The following is a 20,983-nucleotide window of genomic DNA, read 5'->3' as shown; positions in this document are numbered from 1 at the left end:
TGTCCAACAAGATTATTGCTAGATGCCAAAACATTCCTTGTGGAATACTTACTGGATCAAATGGTACATAGAAGACAATACTTGCCAGTTTTTAACATGGATCTAATCTATTTGAAAAGGAATTTAAATAACTTGATTTTTGTCGTCTTAACCCCAAGATTAGATTGCAGCTATGAAGTCCTTGCCAGGTGGGTTTTATGTTTTTATAACTATATATGCAGTTATTAAAGTCAGAGGATGGTTTTGCTAACATTAAACTGGAAGTAGCTTTGGCTCATCAACAGGCAGTTGGAAAGAGCAACAATGTCTGCAGCATTGGAGTAGATGGAGAGGTAGAGCAGAATGCCATTGGCACACGAAGGCAGACCTCATACTTCCAGACACTGAAAGGGAGGAGGCCTCAAGGATGGAACCCTGGGTCAGAGGTGATTGCGGAGGTATGGAAAGAAAATCTACCAAGAGGCAATGTAGTGTCTAGGTGGAAATACATCAAACAATGGCTTCACACACTGGCAACAACGGCATCTTTAATCTGAACATTTAGATTTAATTTAAAACATTCTGGAATAGTCTTACCTCATTGAGATACATCACAGGGAAGATAAGTGTTTGAACATTCCCAGTCTGACTGCAGAAATAAGTTAGAAAGTTTTAGTCATAAAAAAAGCAGACATTACTCCTCACCTTCTGTTCTGCAAGTTTCAGAAAGTCATTCTCTCCCCTCTTTTTCTCTCTCCTCTTCTGAAGAGACCTCTTTGGAGCATGGAGTTGCAATCACCATTCCCACTAAGCTGCGCACATGCACGGCCACGCAGCAGTCTGTTATGTGTCGTGCACTTAAACATTCCGTCCGCACGCCAAACTAATGCTCTCTGCCCCTCTCCCACACTAGCCAGTGCCCGGACCCCAGGCCATTCTCCAGCTCCCTGGAGCTCTGGCGCTGGAGAGTGTCCGGCGGTCAGAGTGCCCAATTCCACGGCTCCAGCCCCAGCTGCCGCATTGCATTTCCTAGCAACGTGGTAAACAGTCAACGAGCAACCGATTGGCTGTGCAGAAATTGGACCAGGAAAATGTAAAGCAATTGGCGAAACAGATGAAGGTACCTGCGGCCACAGACCAGGCACCTGCGGCCAATCAGAGATGAGGGGCCCCATGACCAAACTGCTCCCTGTCCTACATAGGAGCAGCCAAAACTAATGAGACCTGCAAGATGTACAATTGTAATGCAATAATTTTTTAAACCCTGCTGAGGATTCAATTTGGGGGGGGGGGGGGGGGAGAAGAGCTTTAATTAAAACTGTTCCCTATCCCCAAATTCACACTGACTGATCTAACAGCTGTTTTGTATTTCTCAATTTAAAAATTCTGATTGATTCAAACAGAAATAAATTGTGCGCAGTCATTAAGCTGATTCAACAAAAAGCTGATGGGAATTATTCCCGTCAGATAAATTTTAATATAATGAGACTGGTCTGCTCAATCCTAGTGTAACTTAAGAAACCCATTTCATAAATTATAAATGTATCAGCCAACATTAAATTGTTACAATTATCCATTATTTTGTACATTTGTTATGATTGTTATATATCCTGAATAACGTTTTCTAAAAAAGATGATCTAGTCAAAGTTGTGATTTTTTTTAAAAAAGTGGCGCACAGTCTTTATATCAGTGCACGAACCCAAATTCATTCTGCACCCAGCCAAAAAAAAGGCAACATTGGTTGCAATCACTCAGCTCTTCACAATTTATTGACACAGCAGCTTAGAAAGTGGACATCAATAAACATTTATCTGTGGGGGAGGGAGGATGTGGAAGAAGCAGGAGGAAGGAAGACAACATCACAGCTGAGCCAGACCCCATCCTTATCCACCTTGTGTGGTTCCAAGCAGGGTGTGCTGGATAGTGATGAGAGTAGGCATCCACTCTTATTTTCCACCTCCCTGATGCAAGTCAAAGACCACCTGAAGCATCCAACTCCAACTGACAGCTAACTCAAGATTGGGGATTGAACTTCAGACTTTCCTCAATATAGGTCAGCTAAGTACACAAATGTCTAGAATCAGCTTAGACAGCAAAAGGAGAACTCAACAGTCAAAGTGCAAAAATTTGTATATTGAAAAGTTAAAGAACTTTTGCAATTAAAAAATTGTCCCTCCTTTCAGAGTACAGGCAGATCATTGGAATGAACCCAACATTTGCAAGACTATTGCTTTAAAAGTCTTATACTATTGGGCTTTTGATTAGTCCACTGGACCCAGAATGTCACCTTCATCCTAATTTTAAGTCTGAACATATTTTGCCTACAAACTAGACGTAAACTTTCAGACAAGATTCAGTTCAGAATTACATTACAGCAGGCAGTTTCATATTAAACCAGGTTTGATGGCAGATAACATGGCAGCAAAACTGAAGTGTTTAAAAAATATTGTAATTTTTAGTTTAGAGATATTACAGCATAAGCTACTCTTGCCATTTAAGTAATTTATTACCATTATTTCAGCTTCACTGTACACAAGCTAAAAGCATACAAAACCAGCCAGCCCAAGGAGACTAACCTACTGCCATTAATTCTGGACTGAAATTATAGATCCAAACGGTTGAGGTCACATTTTAATATAGTAATTCTGCAAACTGAATTTCTGGTGCATTGCATTTTTAAAAAATTAATTCAGGGCACCTGTGCAAAAGCAGGTCACTCATCATTTTAATGTTGATACAATGCTTATATTAGTTAAAATTAGTTTGACAATTGTGCTTCCGCACAGCAATTTCTGAAAAAATGTTTAATTATATTTGAAAAAGCACTTGAAGAGGTAGTGAAAGTTTTAATCAGTGATGCAGGGAAGTACACTTTTCCATGTTGCCTTTTAGCCATGCCTGCTAACTGGACTGAACTTTATAAACTTACTATAGTTTCATTAACTGACAGCCATTGCACTGTACTGTGGAATTGATTAGAGGTCATCCCTTACAATGACTTACATAACTACACCTGTTATGTAATTGAATCATTACCATAAACAACTTGCCTTCAGCATGCAAAAACACCCCAAAGCACTACACAGGAGTGACAAATCTCCAGGACCAGATGGTTTCCATCCCAGGGTTTTAAAGAAAGTAGGTGAGCAGATTGCAGATGCCCTAACTATAATCTTTCAAAGTTCTCTAGATTCAGGAACTGTCCCTCTAGATTGGAAAATTGCACATGTCACTCCGCTTTTTAAGAAAGGAGAGAGAGGGAAACCAGGGAATTATAGACCAGTTAGCCTAACATCTGTTGTGGGCAAATTGCTGGAGTCTATAATTAAGGATAGGGTGACTGAACACCGAGAATTTTCAGTTAATCAGAGAGAGCCAGCATGGATTTGTGAAAGGTAGGTCATGCCTGACAAACCTGATTGAATTTTTTGAAGAGGTGACTAAAGAAGCGGACAGGGGAATGTCAATGGATGTTATTTATATGGCCTTCCAGAATGCATTTGATAAGGTCCCACATAAGCGACTGTTAGCTAAGATAGAAGCTCATGGAATCGAGGGAAAAGTACGGACTTGGTTAGGAAGTTGGCTGAGCGAAAGAGTAGGGATAATGGGTAAGTATTCACATTGGCAGGATGTGACTAGTGGAGTCCCGCAGGGATCTGTCTTGGGGCCTCAATTATTCACAATATTTATTAGCGACTTAGATGAAGGCATAGAAAGTCTCATATCTAAGTTTGCCGATGACACAAAGATTGGTGGCATTGGAAGCAGTGTAGATGAAAACATAAAATTACAAAGGGATATTGATAGATTAGGTGAATGGGCAAAACTGTGGCAAATGGAATTCAATGTAGACAAATGTGAGGTCATCCACTTTGGATCGAAAAAGGATAGAACAGGGTACTTTCTAAAATGGTAAAAAGTTAAAAACAGTGGATGTCCAAAGGGACTGAGGGGTACAGGTACATAGATCATTGAAGTGTCATGAACAGGTGCAGAAAATAATCAATAAGGCTAATGGAGTGCTGGCCTTTATATCTAGAGGACGAGAGTACAAGGGGGCAGAGGTTATGCTGCAGCTATGCAAAACCCTGGTTAGACCGCACCTGGAGTACTGTGAGCAGTTCTGGGCACCGCACCATCGGAGGGACATATTGGCCTTGGAGGGAGTGCAGCGTAGGTTTACTAGAATGATACCCGGACTTCAAGGGTTAAGTTACGAGGAGAGATTACACAAATTGGGGTTGTATTCTCTGGAGTTTCGAAGGTTAAGGGGTGATCTGATCGAAGTTTATAAGATATTAAGGGGAACGAATAGGGTGGATAGGGAAACTATTTCCGCTGGTTGGGAATTCTAGGAGTAGGGGGCACAGTCTAAAAATTAGAGCTAGACCTTTCAGGAGTGAGATTAGAAAACATTTCTACACACAAAGGGTGGTAGAAGTTTGGAACTCTTCCGCAAACGCAATTGATACTAGCTCAATTGCTAAATTTAAATGAGATAGATAGCTTTTTGGCAACCAAAGGTATTAAGGGATATGGGCCAAAGGCAGGTATATGGAGTTAGATCACAGATCAGCCATGATCTTATCAAATGGCAGAGCAGCATGAGGGGCTGAATAGCCAACTCATGTTCCTATAATCAGGTAAAAATTGACAGTGAGCTAAAAAGGAGATAGTCAAAGGGGTGACTAAAATCTTGGAAAAAACAGTAGGTTCTAAGGAGGAGAGGGAGGTGCGGAGATTTAGGGACAGAATGCCAGAGCTTAGGGCCTAGATGGCTGAATGCACAGTTCGCAATGGTGGGCCAAAAGGAGTGAAGGTATACAAGAGGCTAGAGTTGGAGAAACAGTTCTTTTTTGGGGGGGGGGGGGAAGAGGAGGAGGGGGAGGGGAAGAAAGGGAGGGAAAAAGAGGGGTTGCAGTTGCTGAAAGAGGTTAAAGAGATAGGTAGGGGCAAGGCCATGGAGGGATTTGAACATCACTGAGAATTTTAAATTGGAGCCATTGGTGCTGGGGCCACTGCTTTTCTTGATATATATTAATGACTCGGACTTGGGTGTAGAGGGCACAATTTCAAAATTTGCAGATGACAAAATTCGGAAGGGTAGTAAACGGTAAGGAGGATAGTGATAGACTTCAAGAGGATATAGACAGGCTGGTGGCTTGGGCGGACACGTGGCAAACAAAATTTAACGCAGAAAAATGCGAAGTGATACATTTCACTAAGACTGAGGAGAGGCAATATAAAACTAGAGGACAATTCTAAAAGGGATACAGGAACAGATACATCTGGGGGTATGCCAAATCGTTGAAGGTGGCAGGGCAGGTTGAGAAAGTGGTTCCAAAAAGGATATGGGATCCTGGGCTTTAGAAATGGAGGCATAGAGTACAAAGTCATGATGAACCTTTATAAAACACTGGTTTGGCCACAACTGGAGTATTGTGTCCAGTTCTGGACATCACACTTTAGGAAGGATGTCAAGGCCTTAGAAAGGGTGCAGAAGAAATTTACAAGAATGATTCAAGGGATGAGGAACTTTAGTTACATGGATAGACTGAAGAAGCTGGAATTGTTCTCATTGGAACAGAGACGGTTGTGAAGAGATTTGATAGAGGTATTCAAAATCATTAAGGGTCTAGACAGAGTAGACAGAGAGAAACTGTTCCCATTGGCAGAGGGATCAAGAACCAGAGAACATAGATTTAAAGTGATTGGCAAAAGAACCAAAAGGTGACATGAGGAAAAACTTTTTTTAAAAAAAAAACACAGCAAGTGGATAGGATCTGGAATGCACTGCCTGAGGGGGGTGGTGGAGGTAGATTCAATCATGGCCTTCAAAAGTGAACTGGATAAGTACTTGAAAAGGAAAAAAATTGCAGGGCTATGGGGATAGGGAGCAGGACTAGCTGGATTGCTCTTGCATAGAACCAGTGGGCCGAAAGGCCTCCTTCTATACTGTAACCTTTCTATGATTCTATAGATTAGTGTTAAATATAAATTTCCAATGCCATAACCATGAACCCCAGTTGGAGTGAATTTTTTTAAATTATAATATTTACAGCAGTCAGCTTTGAACTGTCCACTAAGTCAATTATATTAGTATTGACCAAAATAGAACAGTCTGTTCCTAAAGATGCACTGTAACACCTCCAAGTATTTCAATGTTTGTTCAGTGACTCATTTGTTGACAAATGTTCTTTTTATGAATATAGTCAATTAGCTGAATGTAAAGGTATTGATTGGTCACCTGTTCAAAGGTGAAGAGTTGGAACTGCAAAGTAGCATGCTTGCAATCTATGAAGCTGATAGCTCTATTAGGCGATTGAGGTCCAACTGCATACGTGCAAGAGAGAGAACAAAAAACAATAATAGCAGTTATAAAGGACATAGGGTTTGGAGCAGGCTTCATAGACAACTCTACTGAAGGATAGAGGGGAGCTTTAGGGAGAACCCACAGAGTAACAGGGAGAAGTGGGGAAATGGAAGAAAGTTTAAGACCTAAATAGATAAAAAGGTGTCAAAAAGGAGTAAGACAAGTTATGGAAGAGACGGATGGAGCAGTCAAATCACCACAAGTGGTAAGCCAGAGTTGGTGCAGGTTAGCGTGCTATAGGTCACGTGACCTTGTTGGCATTTTTTTCTTCATTTAAGCGCTCAGGATTTGGGCATCACTGGAAAGGCTGGCATTAATTGCCCACCCCTTGTTGCCCTTGGGAAGGCAGTGGGCTGCCTTCTTGAACAGTTGCAGTCTGTGTGTAGATGCCCTCACAATGCTGTTAGATAGGGACTTCCAGGATTTTGACCCAGCAACAATGAAGGAATGGTGATATATGTCATAGCTAGGATGGTGTGTGAATAGGAGGGAAACTTGGAAGTAATGGGGTGCCGCACCTCCCACTAGCCCCTCAGTATCAAATACAAAATATTTGCCCTCAACTAGAAACACCTTCACAGTCTCATCCCTTCTTGTCTTTGCAAACTCCTCCAGCTCTACATGCCAGTGCAAGCCCTCCACTCTTCTGACTGTCCTCCTTTGCATTCCTCCACTATCAACAGCAGAGCTGCCTCAGAAATAATCTTCCAAAATCCCTCTGCCTTGCTATTTCATATACCTCCAAAAAAAAACCTCTGACCATACCTTTAGCCACCTTCCCCAACTCTTCTCTCATGACTGGTTGTCACCTCAGAAGCACTCAAACATTATATCAAAAGATCCTATTAAAGTAGTAAATCCATCCATCATGGAGAATAACCTGGGACCATGAGGGAAAGGTATTAGTCAGGGTGTAGCAGTGAGTGGGCAGCAGATACAAAGATGGGTAGAATAGGCAGGGGAGCTTGGGTCCTGGGTGGCCACCATTTTACAATGGAGACCAGAGCAAAGGTTATGCATTAGGCAGTAGTATTAAGAGGCAGGTTACAAGGCCAAATAGTCTGACCATCCAAATCTAATGAAGAAGTTGCAATATGTCATTAGAAAAAAAAAGTCCAGAAAGTGGTCCCAAATGAGCTGCTATTTTTCCAATGTTTTGTGATCAAATTAATGGAGGAAATCTTCAAAGCCCAGCTCACAAAACTGGAAGGAAACTCGGCCTTTCCCTCTAGTGTATTCATATTAAAAATTTATGGGAACAAAAAGCTACCTACTGGTTTCAAAACTGTTAGGAATCATTAAGGTCTTTCAGAAATGTTCAACTTCAGTGTGCATATTATTAATGCAGTTTTTTGACAAAACATAAAAGCACTACAGTTCTAAATAAATGTAACGTTAATGTTGTTTATAACAGTACCTCCCCAAAACACACCAAGCATTGGTGCTACTCAATATTTCAAAATCCACTTACTGAAATCCATCTATTTTCTCAATGTAAACATTGATCTGGACTCGTTTTGCTGCCCTCACGAGGAGTCCTGTAAGCTAAACAGCAAAATACGTCATTACAGACAGATATACACCCTTGTGCATTTATACAGAAATGCAATTCAAGTCTAATTTTTCCTGGGTGTTCAATCTATAATAAATCTTACTATTGTATGCACCCATTATTTTTTTTTAAAGTGGGTAATGCTGCACTGTCTGCTTATATTTAATATACCTGCCTTTCAGTCTTCCCAACACTAGGTGGCACTCGTTTGTCACCCATGCCTGTCTGCCATTAAATCCAAAGCAAAACGGAGGATGCTGGAAATCTAAAATAAACAATGCTGGAGAAGCTCAAGTCAGGCAGCATCTGTGGAGAAGAGAAACACAATTAACATTTCAGACCTTTCGGCCTGAAATGTTAACTTTCTTGCTCCACAGATACTGCCTCACTTGCTGAGCTTGTGCTGCATTTTGTTTTTATTCCTGTCTGCCACTATGTGGTTTCCCCCAAGTTTTACATTTATTTTATGGTTAATAAAGTTATTTGCCTTCCAACATTTATTTCTTCCACTCCTTTAACTTTAATCCCCATTCCCAGCCTCATATACGTGTTATGTATATAGCAGTAGAAGCAGAAACCATAATGACTTAAAAGTAGTGAAAAATACTTGAATAAAAGTTAAAAAAGGAGTTATGCATTTTGGGTCTGTCGTGGGTATCTGCTCTGGCTCAGTGGCATCAGCCATTCCCTTAAGCAGTTTGGTTGCCTGCTATTTTCTTTGAAATAGTAGACTTCCATTGATCTGTATCTGCTAGCAGGACTGGAGAGTTGAACAATTAAACTCCCTTGTGATCTGAACCGTATCTGTCTCAAGCCCCTGTACTCCCTCAATCTCAACAAAGGCGGACCCAGTTAACACTAGGTGATGCATTCAATACGGTTTGTAAGCTGCTTTATTCCACAGTAGTCAAAATGCACAGATCAAGTATGATGGAATTTACTTGGTATATCAATACAATTTTTGTTTGATTGTTACAAAAAGTGCCCCACTAACCCATTTCAGGGAATCTTAAAGAAAGGATGGCCTCTCTCAGCGACTGATCCTAACAACCTGGGCAGAGATTGATTGTCTCCTTGTAGCCTCTCTGCTGCTGGACTGACTGACTGGCCCAGAAATTTGTTTAGGCCCGTTTCTGGGCCTGAAATGGTCAGCACCTTAGGAGCTGGAGGCTCTCCAGAAATTGGGCCCAGCGCATATTTCTGGTGAGTTGAGGGCACGTCGTGTCTCCAGAGGATTATCTGTGTGCTGGCCTCCAATTTGGGCCGACTGCCTCGTTGGCAACAGCCCTCAGAAGTGGAGGAAGAACAGATTTTGGGGGGGGGGGGGGGGGGGGGGGGGAGGAGCTAGTGCTCCTGCTCTTCCTAGCTCCACATGAAGGCAATGAATATTAAAAAAAAGCTTTTTGTTGGCAGCCGCTGGTGAGGTCACAGCAAAATACAGGAAAACCTGAGTAGAGCATACCTGGCATATGCACCGTTCTGAACAATTTAGGAGAGGGGGCCTGAAATAGGCGTTTAGCCCATCATATGCCAGGGGCCTAACGCTTGTTTTAGGTGGCTGCCAGGGGTATGTATATTCTTCAGTCTGCTAAAGCAGAAGTGGCAACATGGCAGCATGCGACAGGTTTCCAGCAAACCACAGTAGTGACAATGGTTCTCTGTTCAGCCCCTAGGTCTTGCTACATTTATCTATGATGTGGAGATGCCGGTGATGGACTGGGGTTGACAATTGTAAACAATTTTACAACACCAAGTTATAGTCCAACAATTTTATTTGAAATTCGCAAGCTTTCGGAGGCTTCCTCCTTCATCAGGTGCGGAAATGAAATCCTCGAACCCTTCGCATTTATAAATCACAGAACAATACCTGGTGATTACAGATAGTCTTTCCAACTGCCCTTTGCCAAGGCAATCACAGTGTGCAGACAGAGAGGTGTTACCTACAAGGCCACCGCATATACAAACAACCAAAAAGAGAGGCAGAAACATCCTACAACTCATCCGCTTCATCCTGGATCACAATGTCTTCACCTTCGATAACCAGTTCTTTACCCAAACACACGGAACAGCCATGGGGACCAAATTCGCACCCCAATACGCCAACATTTTCATGCACAAGTTCGAGCAGGACTTCTTCACTGCACAGGACCTCCAACCAACACTATACACCAGATACATCGACGACATTTTCTTTCTATGGACCCACAGCGAGGAATCACTAAAGAGACTACACGATAACATCAACAAGTTCCATCCCACCATGGACTACTCCTCAGAATCAGTTTCTTTCTTGGACACACAAATCTCCAAAGACAGGCACCTCAGCTCCTCACTCTACCGCAAGCCCATGGACAACCTCACGATGCTCCACTTTTCCAGCTTCCACCCTAACCACGTCAAAGAGGCCATCCCCTATGGACAGGCCCTGCGAATACACAGGGTCTGCTCAGACGAGGAGGAACGCGATGGACACCTACAGACGCTGAAAGATGCCCTAGTAAGAACGGGATATGACGCTCGACTCATCGATCGACAGTTCCAACGGGCCACAGCGAAAAATCGCATAGACCTCCTCAGAAGACTAACACAGGACGCAACCAACAGAGTACCCTTCGTCGTCCAGTACTTCCCCGGAGCGGAGAAACTACGCCATGTTCTCCGCAGCCTTCAACATGTCATCAATGATGACGAACACCTCGCTATGGCCTTCCCCACACCTCCACTACTCTCCTTTAAACAGCCACCCAACCTCAAACAGACCATCGTTCGCAGCAAATTACCCAGCTTTCAGGAGAACAGCGTCCACGACACCACACAACCCTGCCACGGTAACCTCTGCAAGACATGCCAGATCATCGACACAGATACCACCATCACACGAGAGGACACCACCCACCAGGTGCATGGGTCATACTCCTGTGACTCGGCCAATGTTGTCTACCTCATACGTTGCAGGAAAGGATGCCCCGGAGCATGGTACATTGGCGAGACCATGCAGACACTGCGACAACGGATGAACGGACACCGCGCAACAATCGCCAGACAGGAGGGTTCCCTCCCAGTCGGGGAACACTTCAGCAGTCAAGGACATTCAGCCACCAATCTTCGGGTAAGCGTTCTCCAAGGTGGCCTTCGAGACACACGACAACGCAAAATCGTCGAGCAGAAATTGATAGCCAAGTTCCGCACCCATGAGGACGGCCTCAACCGGGATCTTGGGTTCATGTCGCGCTACACGTATCCCCACCAGCGAACAAATATCTGTTTTTAAGATAACAGGTCATTTGTTGTCTTTCTCTTCCTTCCGGATGTTTCTATGTTTCTGCCTCTCTCTCTGTTTTTTTTTGGTTGTTTGTATATTCGGTGGCCTTGTAGGTAACACCTCTCTGTCTGCACACTGTGATTGCCTTGGCAACAGGCAGTTGGAAAGACTATCTGTAATCACCAGGTATTGTGCTGTGATTTATAAATGCGAAGGGTTCGAGGATTTCATTTCCACATTCACCTGAGGAAGGAGGAAGCCTCCGAAAGCTTGTGAATTTCAAATAAAATTGTTGGACTATAACTTGGTGTTGTAAAATTGTTTAAATTTATCTAGATAGTGATCAGATAAAGAGGTACACTGCTGCCTGGAGGATGCAAGGTACACTGCTGCCTGGAGGATGCAAGGTACACTGCTGCCTGGAGGATGCAAGGTACACTGCTGCCTGGAGGATGCAAGGTACACTGCTGCCTGGAGGATGCAAGGTACACTGCTGCCTGGAGGATGCAAGGTACACTGCTGCCTGGAGGATGCAAGGTACACTGCTGCCTGGAGGATGCAAGGTACACTGCTGCCTGGAGGATGCAAGGTACACTGCTGCCTGGAGGATGCAAGGTACACTGCTGCCTGGAGGATGCAAGGTACACTGCTGCCTGGAGGATGCAAGGTACACTGCTGCCTGGAGGATCAGTGATTCTGAACCAGAGGAGAATATCTAGTGGAAAAAACCCAAAATGCAACAGTGTGAACAAAATTTACCTTTTGTATAATATTTGTCTGAATTTCTGCAGAAACAGATACATTTTCCACTTCATTCTATAATATCACAAACAAACACCATGGCAACGTCAGCCAAGGGGGTTGCCCTGCAGCATTACCCTCCATGATACCTGGCAATACTGGAATCAGTCCAGTGAAATAAACCACAAATGGCCTTGGTCCTTCTCACCTGCCCTCCCTTCCAATCTACACTAGCATTTCTTAAACTCAAAATATTTGGTACAGGTCAAAAAAAGGAGAAGAAATCCAATCCAGCAATGTATAGCTTCAAACAGAAGATTGAAAGGACAAATGTTTCCTGTAGAGTTTTTTTTAAAAAAGAGAATTTTATATTGTTGGTTATTTTACTTCTCATTTGTAGAACATGACATTCCCGTCCGTCCGTCATTAAGAGGTGCAAGGGAGGTACCCCAAGTGATTTGCTCAAAAATCCTTTCTGGTGGGCAGTACGTAGTTTCCTCTCAGAATATCCAGTCCTGAATACAAAGCTTGCTGTGTGAGGCATTTTAAAACTTAACTGCAATTGTCTTTTTGCTAGAACATCAAGATCTACTAATAATGATGTGGAGATGCCGGTGATGGACTGGGGTTGACAATTGTAAACAATTTTACAACACCAAGTTATAGTCCAGCAATTTTATTTTAAATTCACAAGCTTTCGGAGGCTACCTCCTTCCTCAGGTGAACGATGTGGAAATTTCCACATCGTTCACCTGAGGAAGGAGGTAGCCTCCGAAAGCTTGTGAATTTAAAATAAAATTGCTGGACTATAACTTGGTGTTGTAAAATTGTTTACTAATAATGAAACCACACTTTGTTTTAAAACACACACACACCTTGCACCATTAACTACTTCTAGATCTATTAGAAACTACCAAAGTGCCATGTAGTGGTGCAAGGCTAATATGATTAAAATGGGAAGGAAAGATTACTTGGGGAAAGGTACTTTTAAAATTGAAGGTAATAATAAATGAGAAATTGGTCCTCTGCAGTCACATTGTTGTTCGAGGGCCGAGTGAGTATGGGAACCAAGAAATGTTTGCAGTACTCCAAATACACAAAGACAGTAGGCGGATTTTTATTTACAAAAAGGTAAGTTGTTTAGAAATGAAGGCCCCAAAGTCCACGAACACAGGTCGTCAAATTACCTCAACTTGAAATTCTATTTCCCATACTCCCCAAATCTAAAGGCATGAGGAGGTTGTACTATCAGTGTAGCTGAAAACAAAAATATACAAGCATAGAATAGGCAGAGTGGAAGCAATGAATTTATAACTGTGGTTATAACTGTAATTAAGAGTACGATATGGCCAATGTGTAATGCACACCCCTCACTGTTTAGGCTATGAATCTTACGAAAAGCAACCATGCATAACCTGCATTCAGACTTTATGTTTTATAACTTCATGTGGGATTCCCTCCTCCCATATGTATGCTTTTACCATTTCGATATTGCACTAAACATTATATAATTCTTGAGCCTCATGAAGGAAGGGACAAGTTTGAGCACGGGAGAGAAAAATAAAAAAAGTTGCCGATCTTAGGAACAGAATTTCCTGGAATTGCCAATGCTGCAAGGGTTAGAACATGCAAGGAGCTTTCAGGGAAAAAAAGTCTTAGCAACGTGCATGTGCACACGGTGATAGAGGAGGATCAGCGGATGTTACACACAGGGATTTTCAGTAGGCATTTCATACAAGAGATTGCCCGCCAACCATGCACTTCAGTTTTAACCAGTAGAGAGCGACGAAGAAGAGACTTACTCTGACTTGGGATGAGCAGGAGAAAGGAGAAAGGAGATGGGGGAGGGGTGGTTAATGACAAGTGATGTTACCAAGGATCAGTGCTGGGGCTCAAGCTTTTCAATCAATAAATAAGTGTTTAGTGGCATTGCTCACAAGTCAGAGATACACTTCTATAATAGGGGTATTGGGCCTCACTAAATTAGACCTAATTTTTATCAGTGAAATCAGATCAGTGCATGGTATTCCTGGTTTTTAAATCAATGTTTTGGGAGATCAAATTCCATAGTGCCCTGTTTTTCTGTGAAAAACTACAAACAAGGACCAATATGTTCCTTTCCCTACATAATCAAGTTGAATCTTTTACTTTAACAAATAAAGTGCAGCAAAACACAGGATGATGGGGAAGATTTAACTGAAATTAGGTACCTGTTGCAGAGGAGGGGCTGGATCCTGCAGATCAGGTGAACTGCAGTAGGCCTTCAGTAGGATGGTGGTGCAAGTGCTGAGAAGCTGCAGCACAGGGTGTAGTTCTGGAGTTTAGCAGCACTAAGGTGGTCCTAAAGTTGAGAGTTTGGTGGGGGTGGAGCGGTTAAGCTGACTGGGGTGGGGTAGCACTTAGAGGTACTCGGGCATGGCAACACTGATGAGGGTTCTAGGATCTGAGAGCATTCTGGATTGTGGGGCAGGGGCGGGGGGGGGGAAAAAAGAGAAAACAAAATCTGTAACACCAGGGTTTGGGTGGGTGGGGAGAAAGAGGAGCACCAAATGGACAAAAATCAACATTTCCCCTCCAACCACTGGTTCTCACCTGCCCCAGTTACTCCTCAAATCCCCCACAGCTCACCAACACAAGATAGGTTCAGTTTTCACTCTCCTGCCCAACCTCTTGCTTGTGCCATTATCTTCCTAAGGTGCTTACCAGAGCCAACTGCCCACCTGGCGAGCGGTCAGAAATACAACGGCATAGATGACGTGAGGAGGGGGTCTGCCAGAGGCAGGCTGCAAAGAGAGTTTGTTCCTTCTCCTCCCTGTACCCCTTTCAACCGATACCTCCTCTTTCCCTCGCTACTCCCTCAGCTTGAACTTTGAAACAAAAACATTTATACTGTATGTACCAAGTACTTTAAAATAAACAGTCAGCTAGGTTTCCCACTCAGTGCACACAACATTGTTGGCTTGCTTTGAAACAACAGAATGCGGTGTTCCAGCCTTAACAGCCCTAATACAGCCCTAACACAGCCCTAACACAGCCCTAATACAGCCCTAATACAGCCCTAACAGCCCTAACAGTGGTACAACATATTGCTAAAAAAATGTTTTAAAGAACATTCTAAATAAAGAGGTAAACTAGAGAGCTAACCCAGCTTTACATGGATATTAAAATTGTAACCATCCATTAATCTGGAGAATACTTAAAAACATTGAGGTTCCAATAATTACCAATGGGTGGCATGAGATAGGTAGTTACCACTGTCGTCACATTTTACTGATATGGCACAAGTAAGCAATCAAGTCATCAAACCTTTTGTCTTAAGAATGATTATCCTCTTCCAATAAAATGTGATTATAACCCTGTTAAGGTAGCACAAAGTGCCAAGGAAAGGTCTCATCCATTTTTCTTTTAAATTTATAGTTCTTTGGTTACAATATATTAATACATTCATTGTGCAGCATATACAAGGTACAATGCCATTGTGAGTGATCACTGACTCGAAGCTTAGCTTGTGGAGGACACTAGGAAACAGCGACTGTGCTGATATGTACTGTAGCACGTGTCTGTGCAGTGGACTTGGGTTTTGCTTTAGCTGTATGAGTTATGGTAGTCAGGTGATGAGGCACAGTCCTTTTCCTTATTTTTCAAAGTGAATTGCATTTACTTACAGGGTTTATATCCAGAAAAGTTTCATGATTTGCCTTATCTGGATGCATTCCTTCAATATCATCAATATATTTTTGATCTGCCTGGTAAAAGTGTGGAGATGAAAGAATAATAGGAGCACCTATTGTAGCAAAAGAAAAAAAAAATCAGTTGTTTGAGTGCCAACATGGTATTGTACTTTGTAAATAAGGTGACGTTGGTTTATAATGAAACCATACCATCCAACGAATGCATGCAAATATTAAACTTAACCACCTTTACTAGCGGAGGTGTGAATTTTAAAATTTAATCAAATTAAGAAAAGGTTAGATTGACTGCTATCAAATGGTGATCTGCTACACTAAAATAAAATTAGATATCTAGGAGCAGAGAAATAGACAACACAAATAACTACTTGAGTGTCAGCTTGGCCCAGTGGTAGTACTCTCGCCTCAGTCAGTTTGAGAGTTCAAGCCCCACTCCAGGTACTGAGTGCATATTCCTGGCTGACACTTTTGGTTAAGATGTTAAACCGAGGCCCAGTCTGCCTGCTCTGGTGGAAGTGATCCTATGGAACTATTCAAAGGCATTGGTTCTCCCAGCATCCCGGCCAACAATAAACCCTCAAATCAAACACCACCTTCAAAACAAACAAAGCAACTGTTTTGGAATATCTACTATTCCTTTGATTTCTCTCAATGCCTCCTCTTGTCTTATGCTGATATATCCCTTCACCAGTTTTCCGTAAGGTTATTGGGTGTGTGCATGCACATGTATGTTTTCTATTTTTGTTGTTTCAGATTTCCAGCATCTGCAGTTTTTTGCTTTTTGTCCCAATGATGATATAGCTACAATGAATTTTACAAACATTGCCATATTTCTAGTAGTAATTTCAAATAAAGAAATTGGAACACTTACTAATTTCAAAAGAACCTGCATTGATATAGCACCTTTCACAATCTGAGCACTTTACAACTAATGATATAATTTAAGTGTAGTAATTGTAATGTAATTTGCACACAGCAAGGTCCCACAAACAGCAATGAGACAATGGCCAGATAATTTTTTTATACATAAAAGTGTTGGTTGAGGGATAAATATTTGCCAGGATGCTGAGGTGAACTTCCCTGCTCCTCTTCGAAATAGTGCCGTGGGATCTTTTACGCCCACCTGAGAAGGTAGTCATGGCCTCGGTTTATCATTTGAAAGACACACCTCCGTCAGTGCAGCACTCTAAGTACTGCACTGAAGTGTCAGCTTAGATTAATTTCAGTATCTAAAACGGTAGTGCAGACTACAGTATGTGACTGAACAGAGTTCTCTGCTTTGTAACATTATAAGCAGCAATGATAAATGCTTAAAGGACAAATCTAAAAACCTTGGTGTTCTAACATTAGTCAATAAAAACTTTAATTTCATCTTGGAAAATCCAGAAACCCCCCCCAATCATTTAACAGATAACTTTAAGCCAGTTACCTTGCTTGCATGTGCTCACGTTCAAAACACCTGATCCCAGGCAGTTGCCAGCTGGAACACAGAAACCAGAATTTGCTGGGTTCTCAGAAACATTGGCAAAAGTCTCTCTTGGCAGCACGTATCGAAAGGCTGGGATCCTTTTAACACTAAGCGCCTTCTCAAAAGTAGCGTAGAGAGACCTGGAGGAGAAATATTTCCAAAATGAAAAGCAATCAGACACATTTAAAAGCAGACATTATTGTTTTCAAAAAGGAAGAACACCAAGACAATGTAGAATCCAAAAATAAACTCAAAAACAGCTACATAATGGAACCAATGCTCCTATTATCAGAAGGCACCAAAACGCTCTGGCAGGGGGTTCCCTCTCACCTCAAGTTACCTCTGATCAATTCTGAAGATGGCAGGCAATACAAACAGCACGTGCCAAGAGTCAGCTCAGACACTGAGTTTCAGCTGGGTAGACTGACCCATCAGCCTGCTCACATGGACCAACAATATGGTTTCTCTGTTGTTGGCCTTTATGGGACTTAGGCATCAGGAAAGGTCTCTGGCCAGACTGCCAAGCTGCACAGTCTGAAACAGTCACATTCTGCCTCAGAGCCATCGAGCACAAATATTGAACCAGCAGCAGAAGCTGCTCAGTTAAAAAGGGATAACAGTTTACAAAAGGGTCTTTTACTACTTAACATTTTCTGTTCTACAAAATGAACAGTTAGTGCTCCTTTGCTTTAAAAGTTTTCTTCACATTGAACATCTCACCTTAATGTCAATCAATCACATGCTGGATGGCAAACCATCTTCATATGATGAAAGGTCATTGACCTGAAACGCTAACCCTATTTCTCTCTCCACAGTTGCTGCCTGACCTGGTGAGTGTTGCCAGCATTCGCTGTTTTTATTTTAAAAATCTTGATATAATGGGAGCCTTCTAAACATTACAGTAATTGACCCCTCTCCGCAAGCTGTGAATTTCTTGCTGTGGTACAGTTACACAGGTGATTGGTAACAATTCCGTTGCAGGCTATTCACTGCAGATAGCGACAAGCAGAGTCTGTTCCTATCCGATGTACAGAGACACGCACGGTCATTGGAAGAAGGATTTTCTCCTCCTTAAACAGTGGTATTTGGGTCAATTATAGCACCCTTCGATACCTCCAATTAGATCAGGTTGATTCTTAATTGCCCTCTGAAATGGCCTAGCAAGCCACTCAGTTGTAAAATCTCGCTACGAAAAGTCACAAGAATAAAACCGGACGGACCACCCGGCATCAGACCACTAGGCACCGGACACGACAACGGCAAACCAAGCCCAGTCGACCCTGCAAAGTCCTTCTCACTAACATCCGGGGACTTGTGCCAAAATTGGGAGAGCTGTCCCACAGACTAGTCAAGCAACAGCCTGACATAGCCATACTCACAGAATCATACCTGGGAATGTCCTGTCCCACCGGCAGGACAGACCCACCAGAGGTGGCGGTACAGTGATATACAGTCAGGAGGGAGTGGCCCTGGGAGTCCTCAACATTGACTCTGGACCCCATGAAATCTCATGGCATCAGGTCAAACATGGGCAAGGAAACCTCCTGCTGATTACCACCTCCCGTCCTCCCTCAGCTGATTAATCAGTCCTCCTCCATGTTGAGCACCACTTGGAGGAAGCACTGAGGGTAGCAAGGGCACAAAATGTACTCTGGGTGGGGGACTTCAATGTCCATCACCAAGAGTGGCTCGGTAGCACCACTACTGACCGAGCTGGCTGAGTCCTGAAGGACATAGCTGCCAGACTGGGCCTGCAGCAGGTGGTGAGCGAACCAACACGAGGGGAAAAACTTACTTGATCTCGTCCTCACCAATCTACCTGTCGCAAATGCATCTGTCCATGACAATATTGGTAGGAGTGACCACCGCACAAGTCCTTGTGGAGATGAAGTCTCGTCTTCGCACTGAGGACACCATCCAATGTGTTGTGTGGCACTACCACCGTGCTAAATGGGATAGATTCAGAACAGATCTAGCAGCTCAAAACTGAGCATCCATGAGGCGCTGTGGGCCATCAGCAGCAGCAGATTTGTATTCCAGCACAATCTGTAACCTCATGGCCCGCCACATTCCTCACTCTACCATTACCAACAAGCCAGGGGATCAACCCTGGTTCAATGAGGAGTGTAGAAGAGCATGCCAGGAGCAGCACCAGGCGTACCGAAAAACGAGGTGCCAACCTGGTGAAGCTGCAACTCAGGACTACATGCATGCTAAACAGCGGAAGCAACATGCTATAGACAGAGCTAAGCGATTCCACCACCAACGGATCAGATCAAAGCTCTGCAGTCCTGCCACATCCAGTAGTGAATGGTGGAAAATTAAACAACTAACGGGAGGAGGAGGCTCTGCAAACATCCCCATCCTCAATGATGGCGGAGTCCAGCACGTGAGTGCAAAAGACAAGGCTGAAGCGTTTGCAACCATCTTCAGCCAGAAGTGCCGAGTGGATGATCCATCTCAGCCTCCTCCAGATATCCCCACCATCACAGAAGCCAGTCTTCAGCCAAATCGATTCACTCCATGTGATATCAAGGGCTGAGTGCACTGGATACAGCAAAGGCTATGGGCCCCGACAACATCCCGGCTGTAGTGCTGAAGACTTGTGCTCCAGAACGAGCTGCGCCTCGAGCCAAGCTGTTCCAGTACAGCTACAATACTGGCATCTACCAGACAATGTGGAAAATTCCCCAGGTATGTCCTGTCCACAAAAAGCAGGACAAATCCAATCCGGCCAATTACCGCCCCATCAGTCTACTCTCAATTAGCAAAGTGATGGAAGGTGTCGTCGACAGTGCTATCAAGCGGCACTTAGTCACCAATAACCTGCTCACTGATGCTCAGTTTGGGTTCCGCCAGGACCTCTCGGCTCCAGACCTCATTACAGCCTTGGTCCAAACATGGACAAAAGAGCTGAGTTCCAGAGGTGAGGTGAGAGTGACTGCCCTTGACATCAAGGCAGCATTTGACAGAGTGTGGCACCAAGGAGCCATAGTAAAATTGAAGTCAATGGGAATCAGGGGGAAAACTCTCCACTGGCTGGAGTCATACTTAGCACAAAGGAAGATGGTAGTGGTTGTTGGAGGCCAAACATCTCAGTCCCAAGACATTGCTGCAGGAGTTCCTCAGGGCAGTGTCCGAGGCCCAACCATCTTCAGCTGCTTCATCAACGACCTTCCCTCCATCATAAGGTCAGAAATGGGGATGTTCGCTGATGATTGCACAGCGTTCAGTTCCATTCGCAACCTCTTAAATAATGAAGCAGTCCGAGCCCACATGCAGCAAGCCCTGGACAACATCAAGGCTTGGGCTCATAAGTGGCAAGTAACGTTCGCACCAGATAAGTGCCAGGCAATGACCATCTCCAACAAGACAGAGTCTAACCACCTCCCCTTGACATTCAACGGCATTACCATCGCCGAATCCCCCACCATCAACATCCTGGGGGTCACCATTGACCAGAAACTTAACTGGACCAGCCATATAAATACCGTGGCTACGAGAGCAGGTCAGACGCTGGGTATTCTGCGGTGAGTGACTCACCTCCTGACTCCCCAAAACCTTTCCACCATCGACAAGGCACAAGTCAGGAGTGTGATGGAATACTCTCCACTTGCCTGGATGAGTGCAGCTCCAACAACACTCAAGAAGCTCGACACCATCCAAGATAAAGCAGCCCGCTTGGTTGGCACCCCATCCACCACCCTAAACATTCACTCCCTTCACCACCGGCGTACAGTGGCTGCAGTGCGTACCATCCACAGGATGCACTGCAGCAACTCGCCAAGGCATCTTCGACAGCACCTCCCAAACCCGCGACCTCTACCACCTAGAAGAAGAGCAGCAGGCACATGGGAACACCACCTGCACGTTCCCCTCCAAATCACACACCATCCCGACTTGGAAATATATCGC

General features: G+C 43.6%; 1 protein-coding gene across 1 annotated transcript in view; it reads right to left on the bottom strand.

The window, feature by feature from the left end:
* The window catches only part of LOC137325309 (lysosome membrane protein 2-like), a 65,495-nt gene that overhangs the window by 10,702 nt on the left and 33,810 nt on the right, over nucleotides 1-20,983 (bottom strand). The window contains exons 7-10 of the mRNA XM_067990251.1: nucleotides 17,030-17,208; nucleotides 15,577-15,695; nucleotides 7,828-7,901; nucleotides 577-628 (exon numbers count right to left, since the gene is read on the bottom strand). Coding sequence (XP_067846352.1) covers nucleotides 577-628; nucleotides 7,828-7,901; nucleotides 15,577-15,695; nucleotides 17,030-17,208 — 424 coding nt within the window. The remainder of the gene's footprint in view (nucleotides 1-576; nucleotides 629-7,827; nucleotides 7,902-15,576; nucleotides 15,696-17,029; nucleotides 17,209-20,983) is intronic.

This window comes from Heptranchias perlo, chromosome 1 (assembly GCF_035084215.1).
Source record: "Heptranchias perlo isolate sHepPer1 chromosome 1, sHepPer1.hap1, whole genome shotgun sequence".
Classification (NCBI taxonomy): Eukaryota; Metazoa; Chordata; class Chondrichthyes; order Hexanchiformes; family Hexanchidae; genus Heptranchias; species Heptranchias perlo.
The sequence above is the reverse complement of the archived record's forward strand: the minus strand, read 5'-3'. Positions and strand labels throughout refer to the sequence as shown.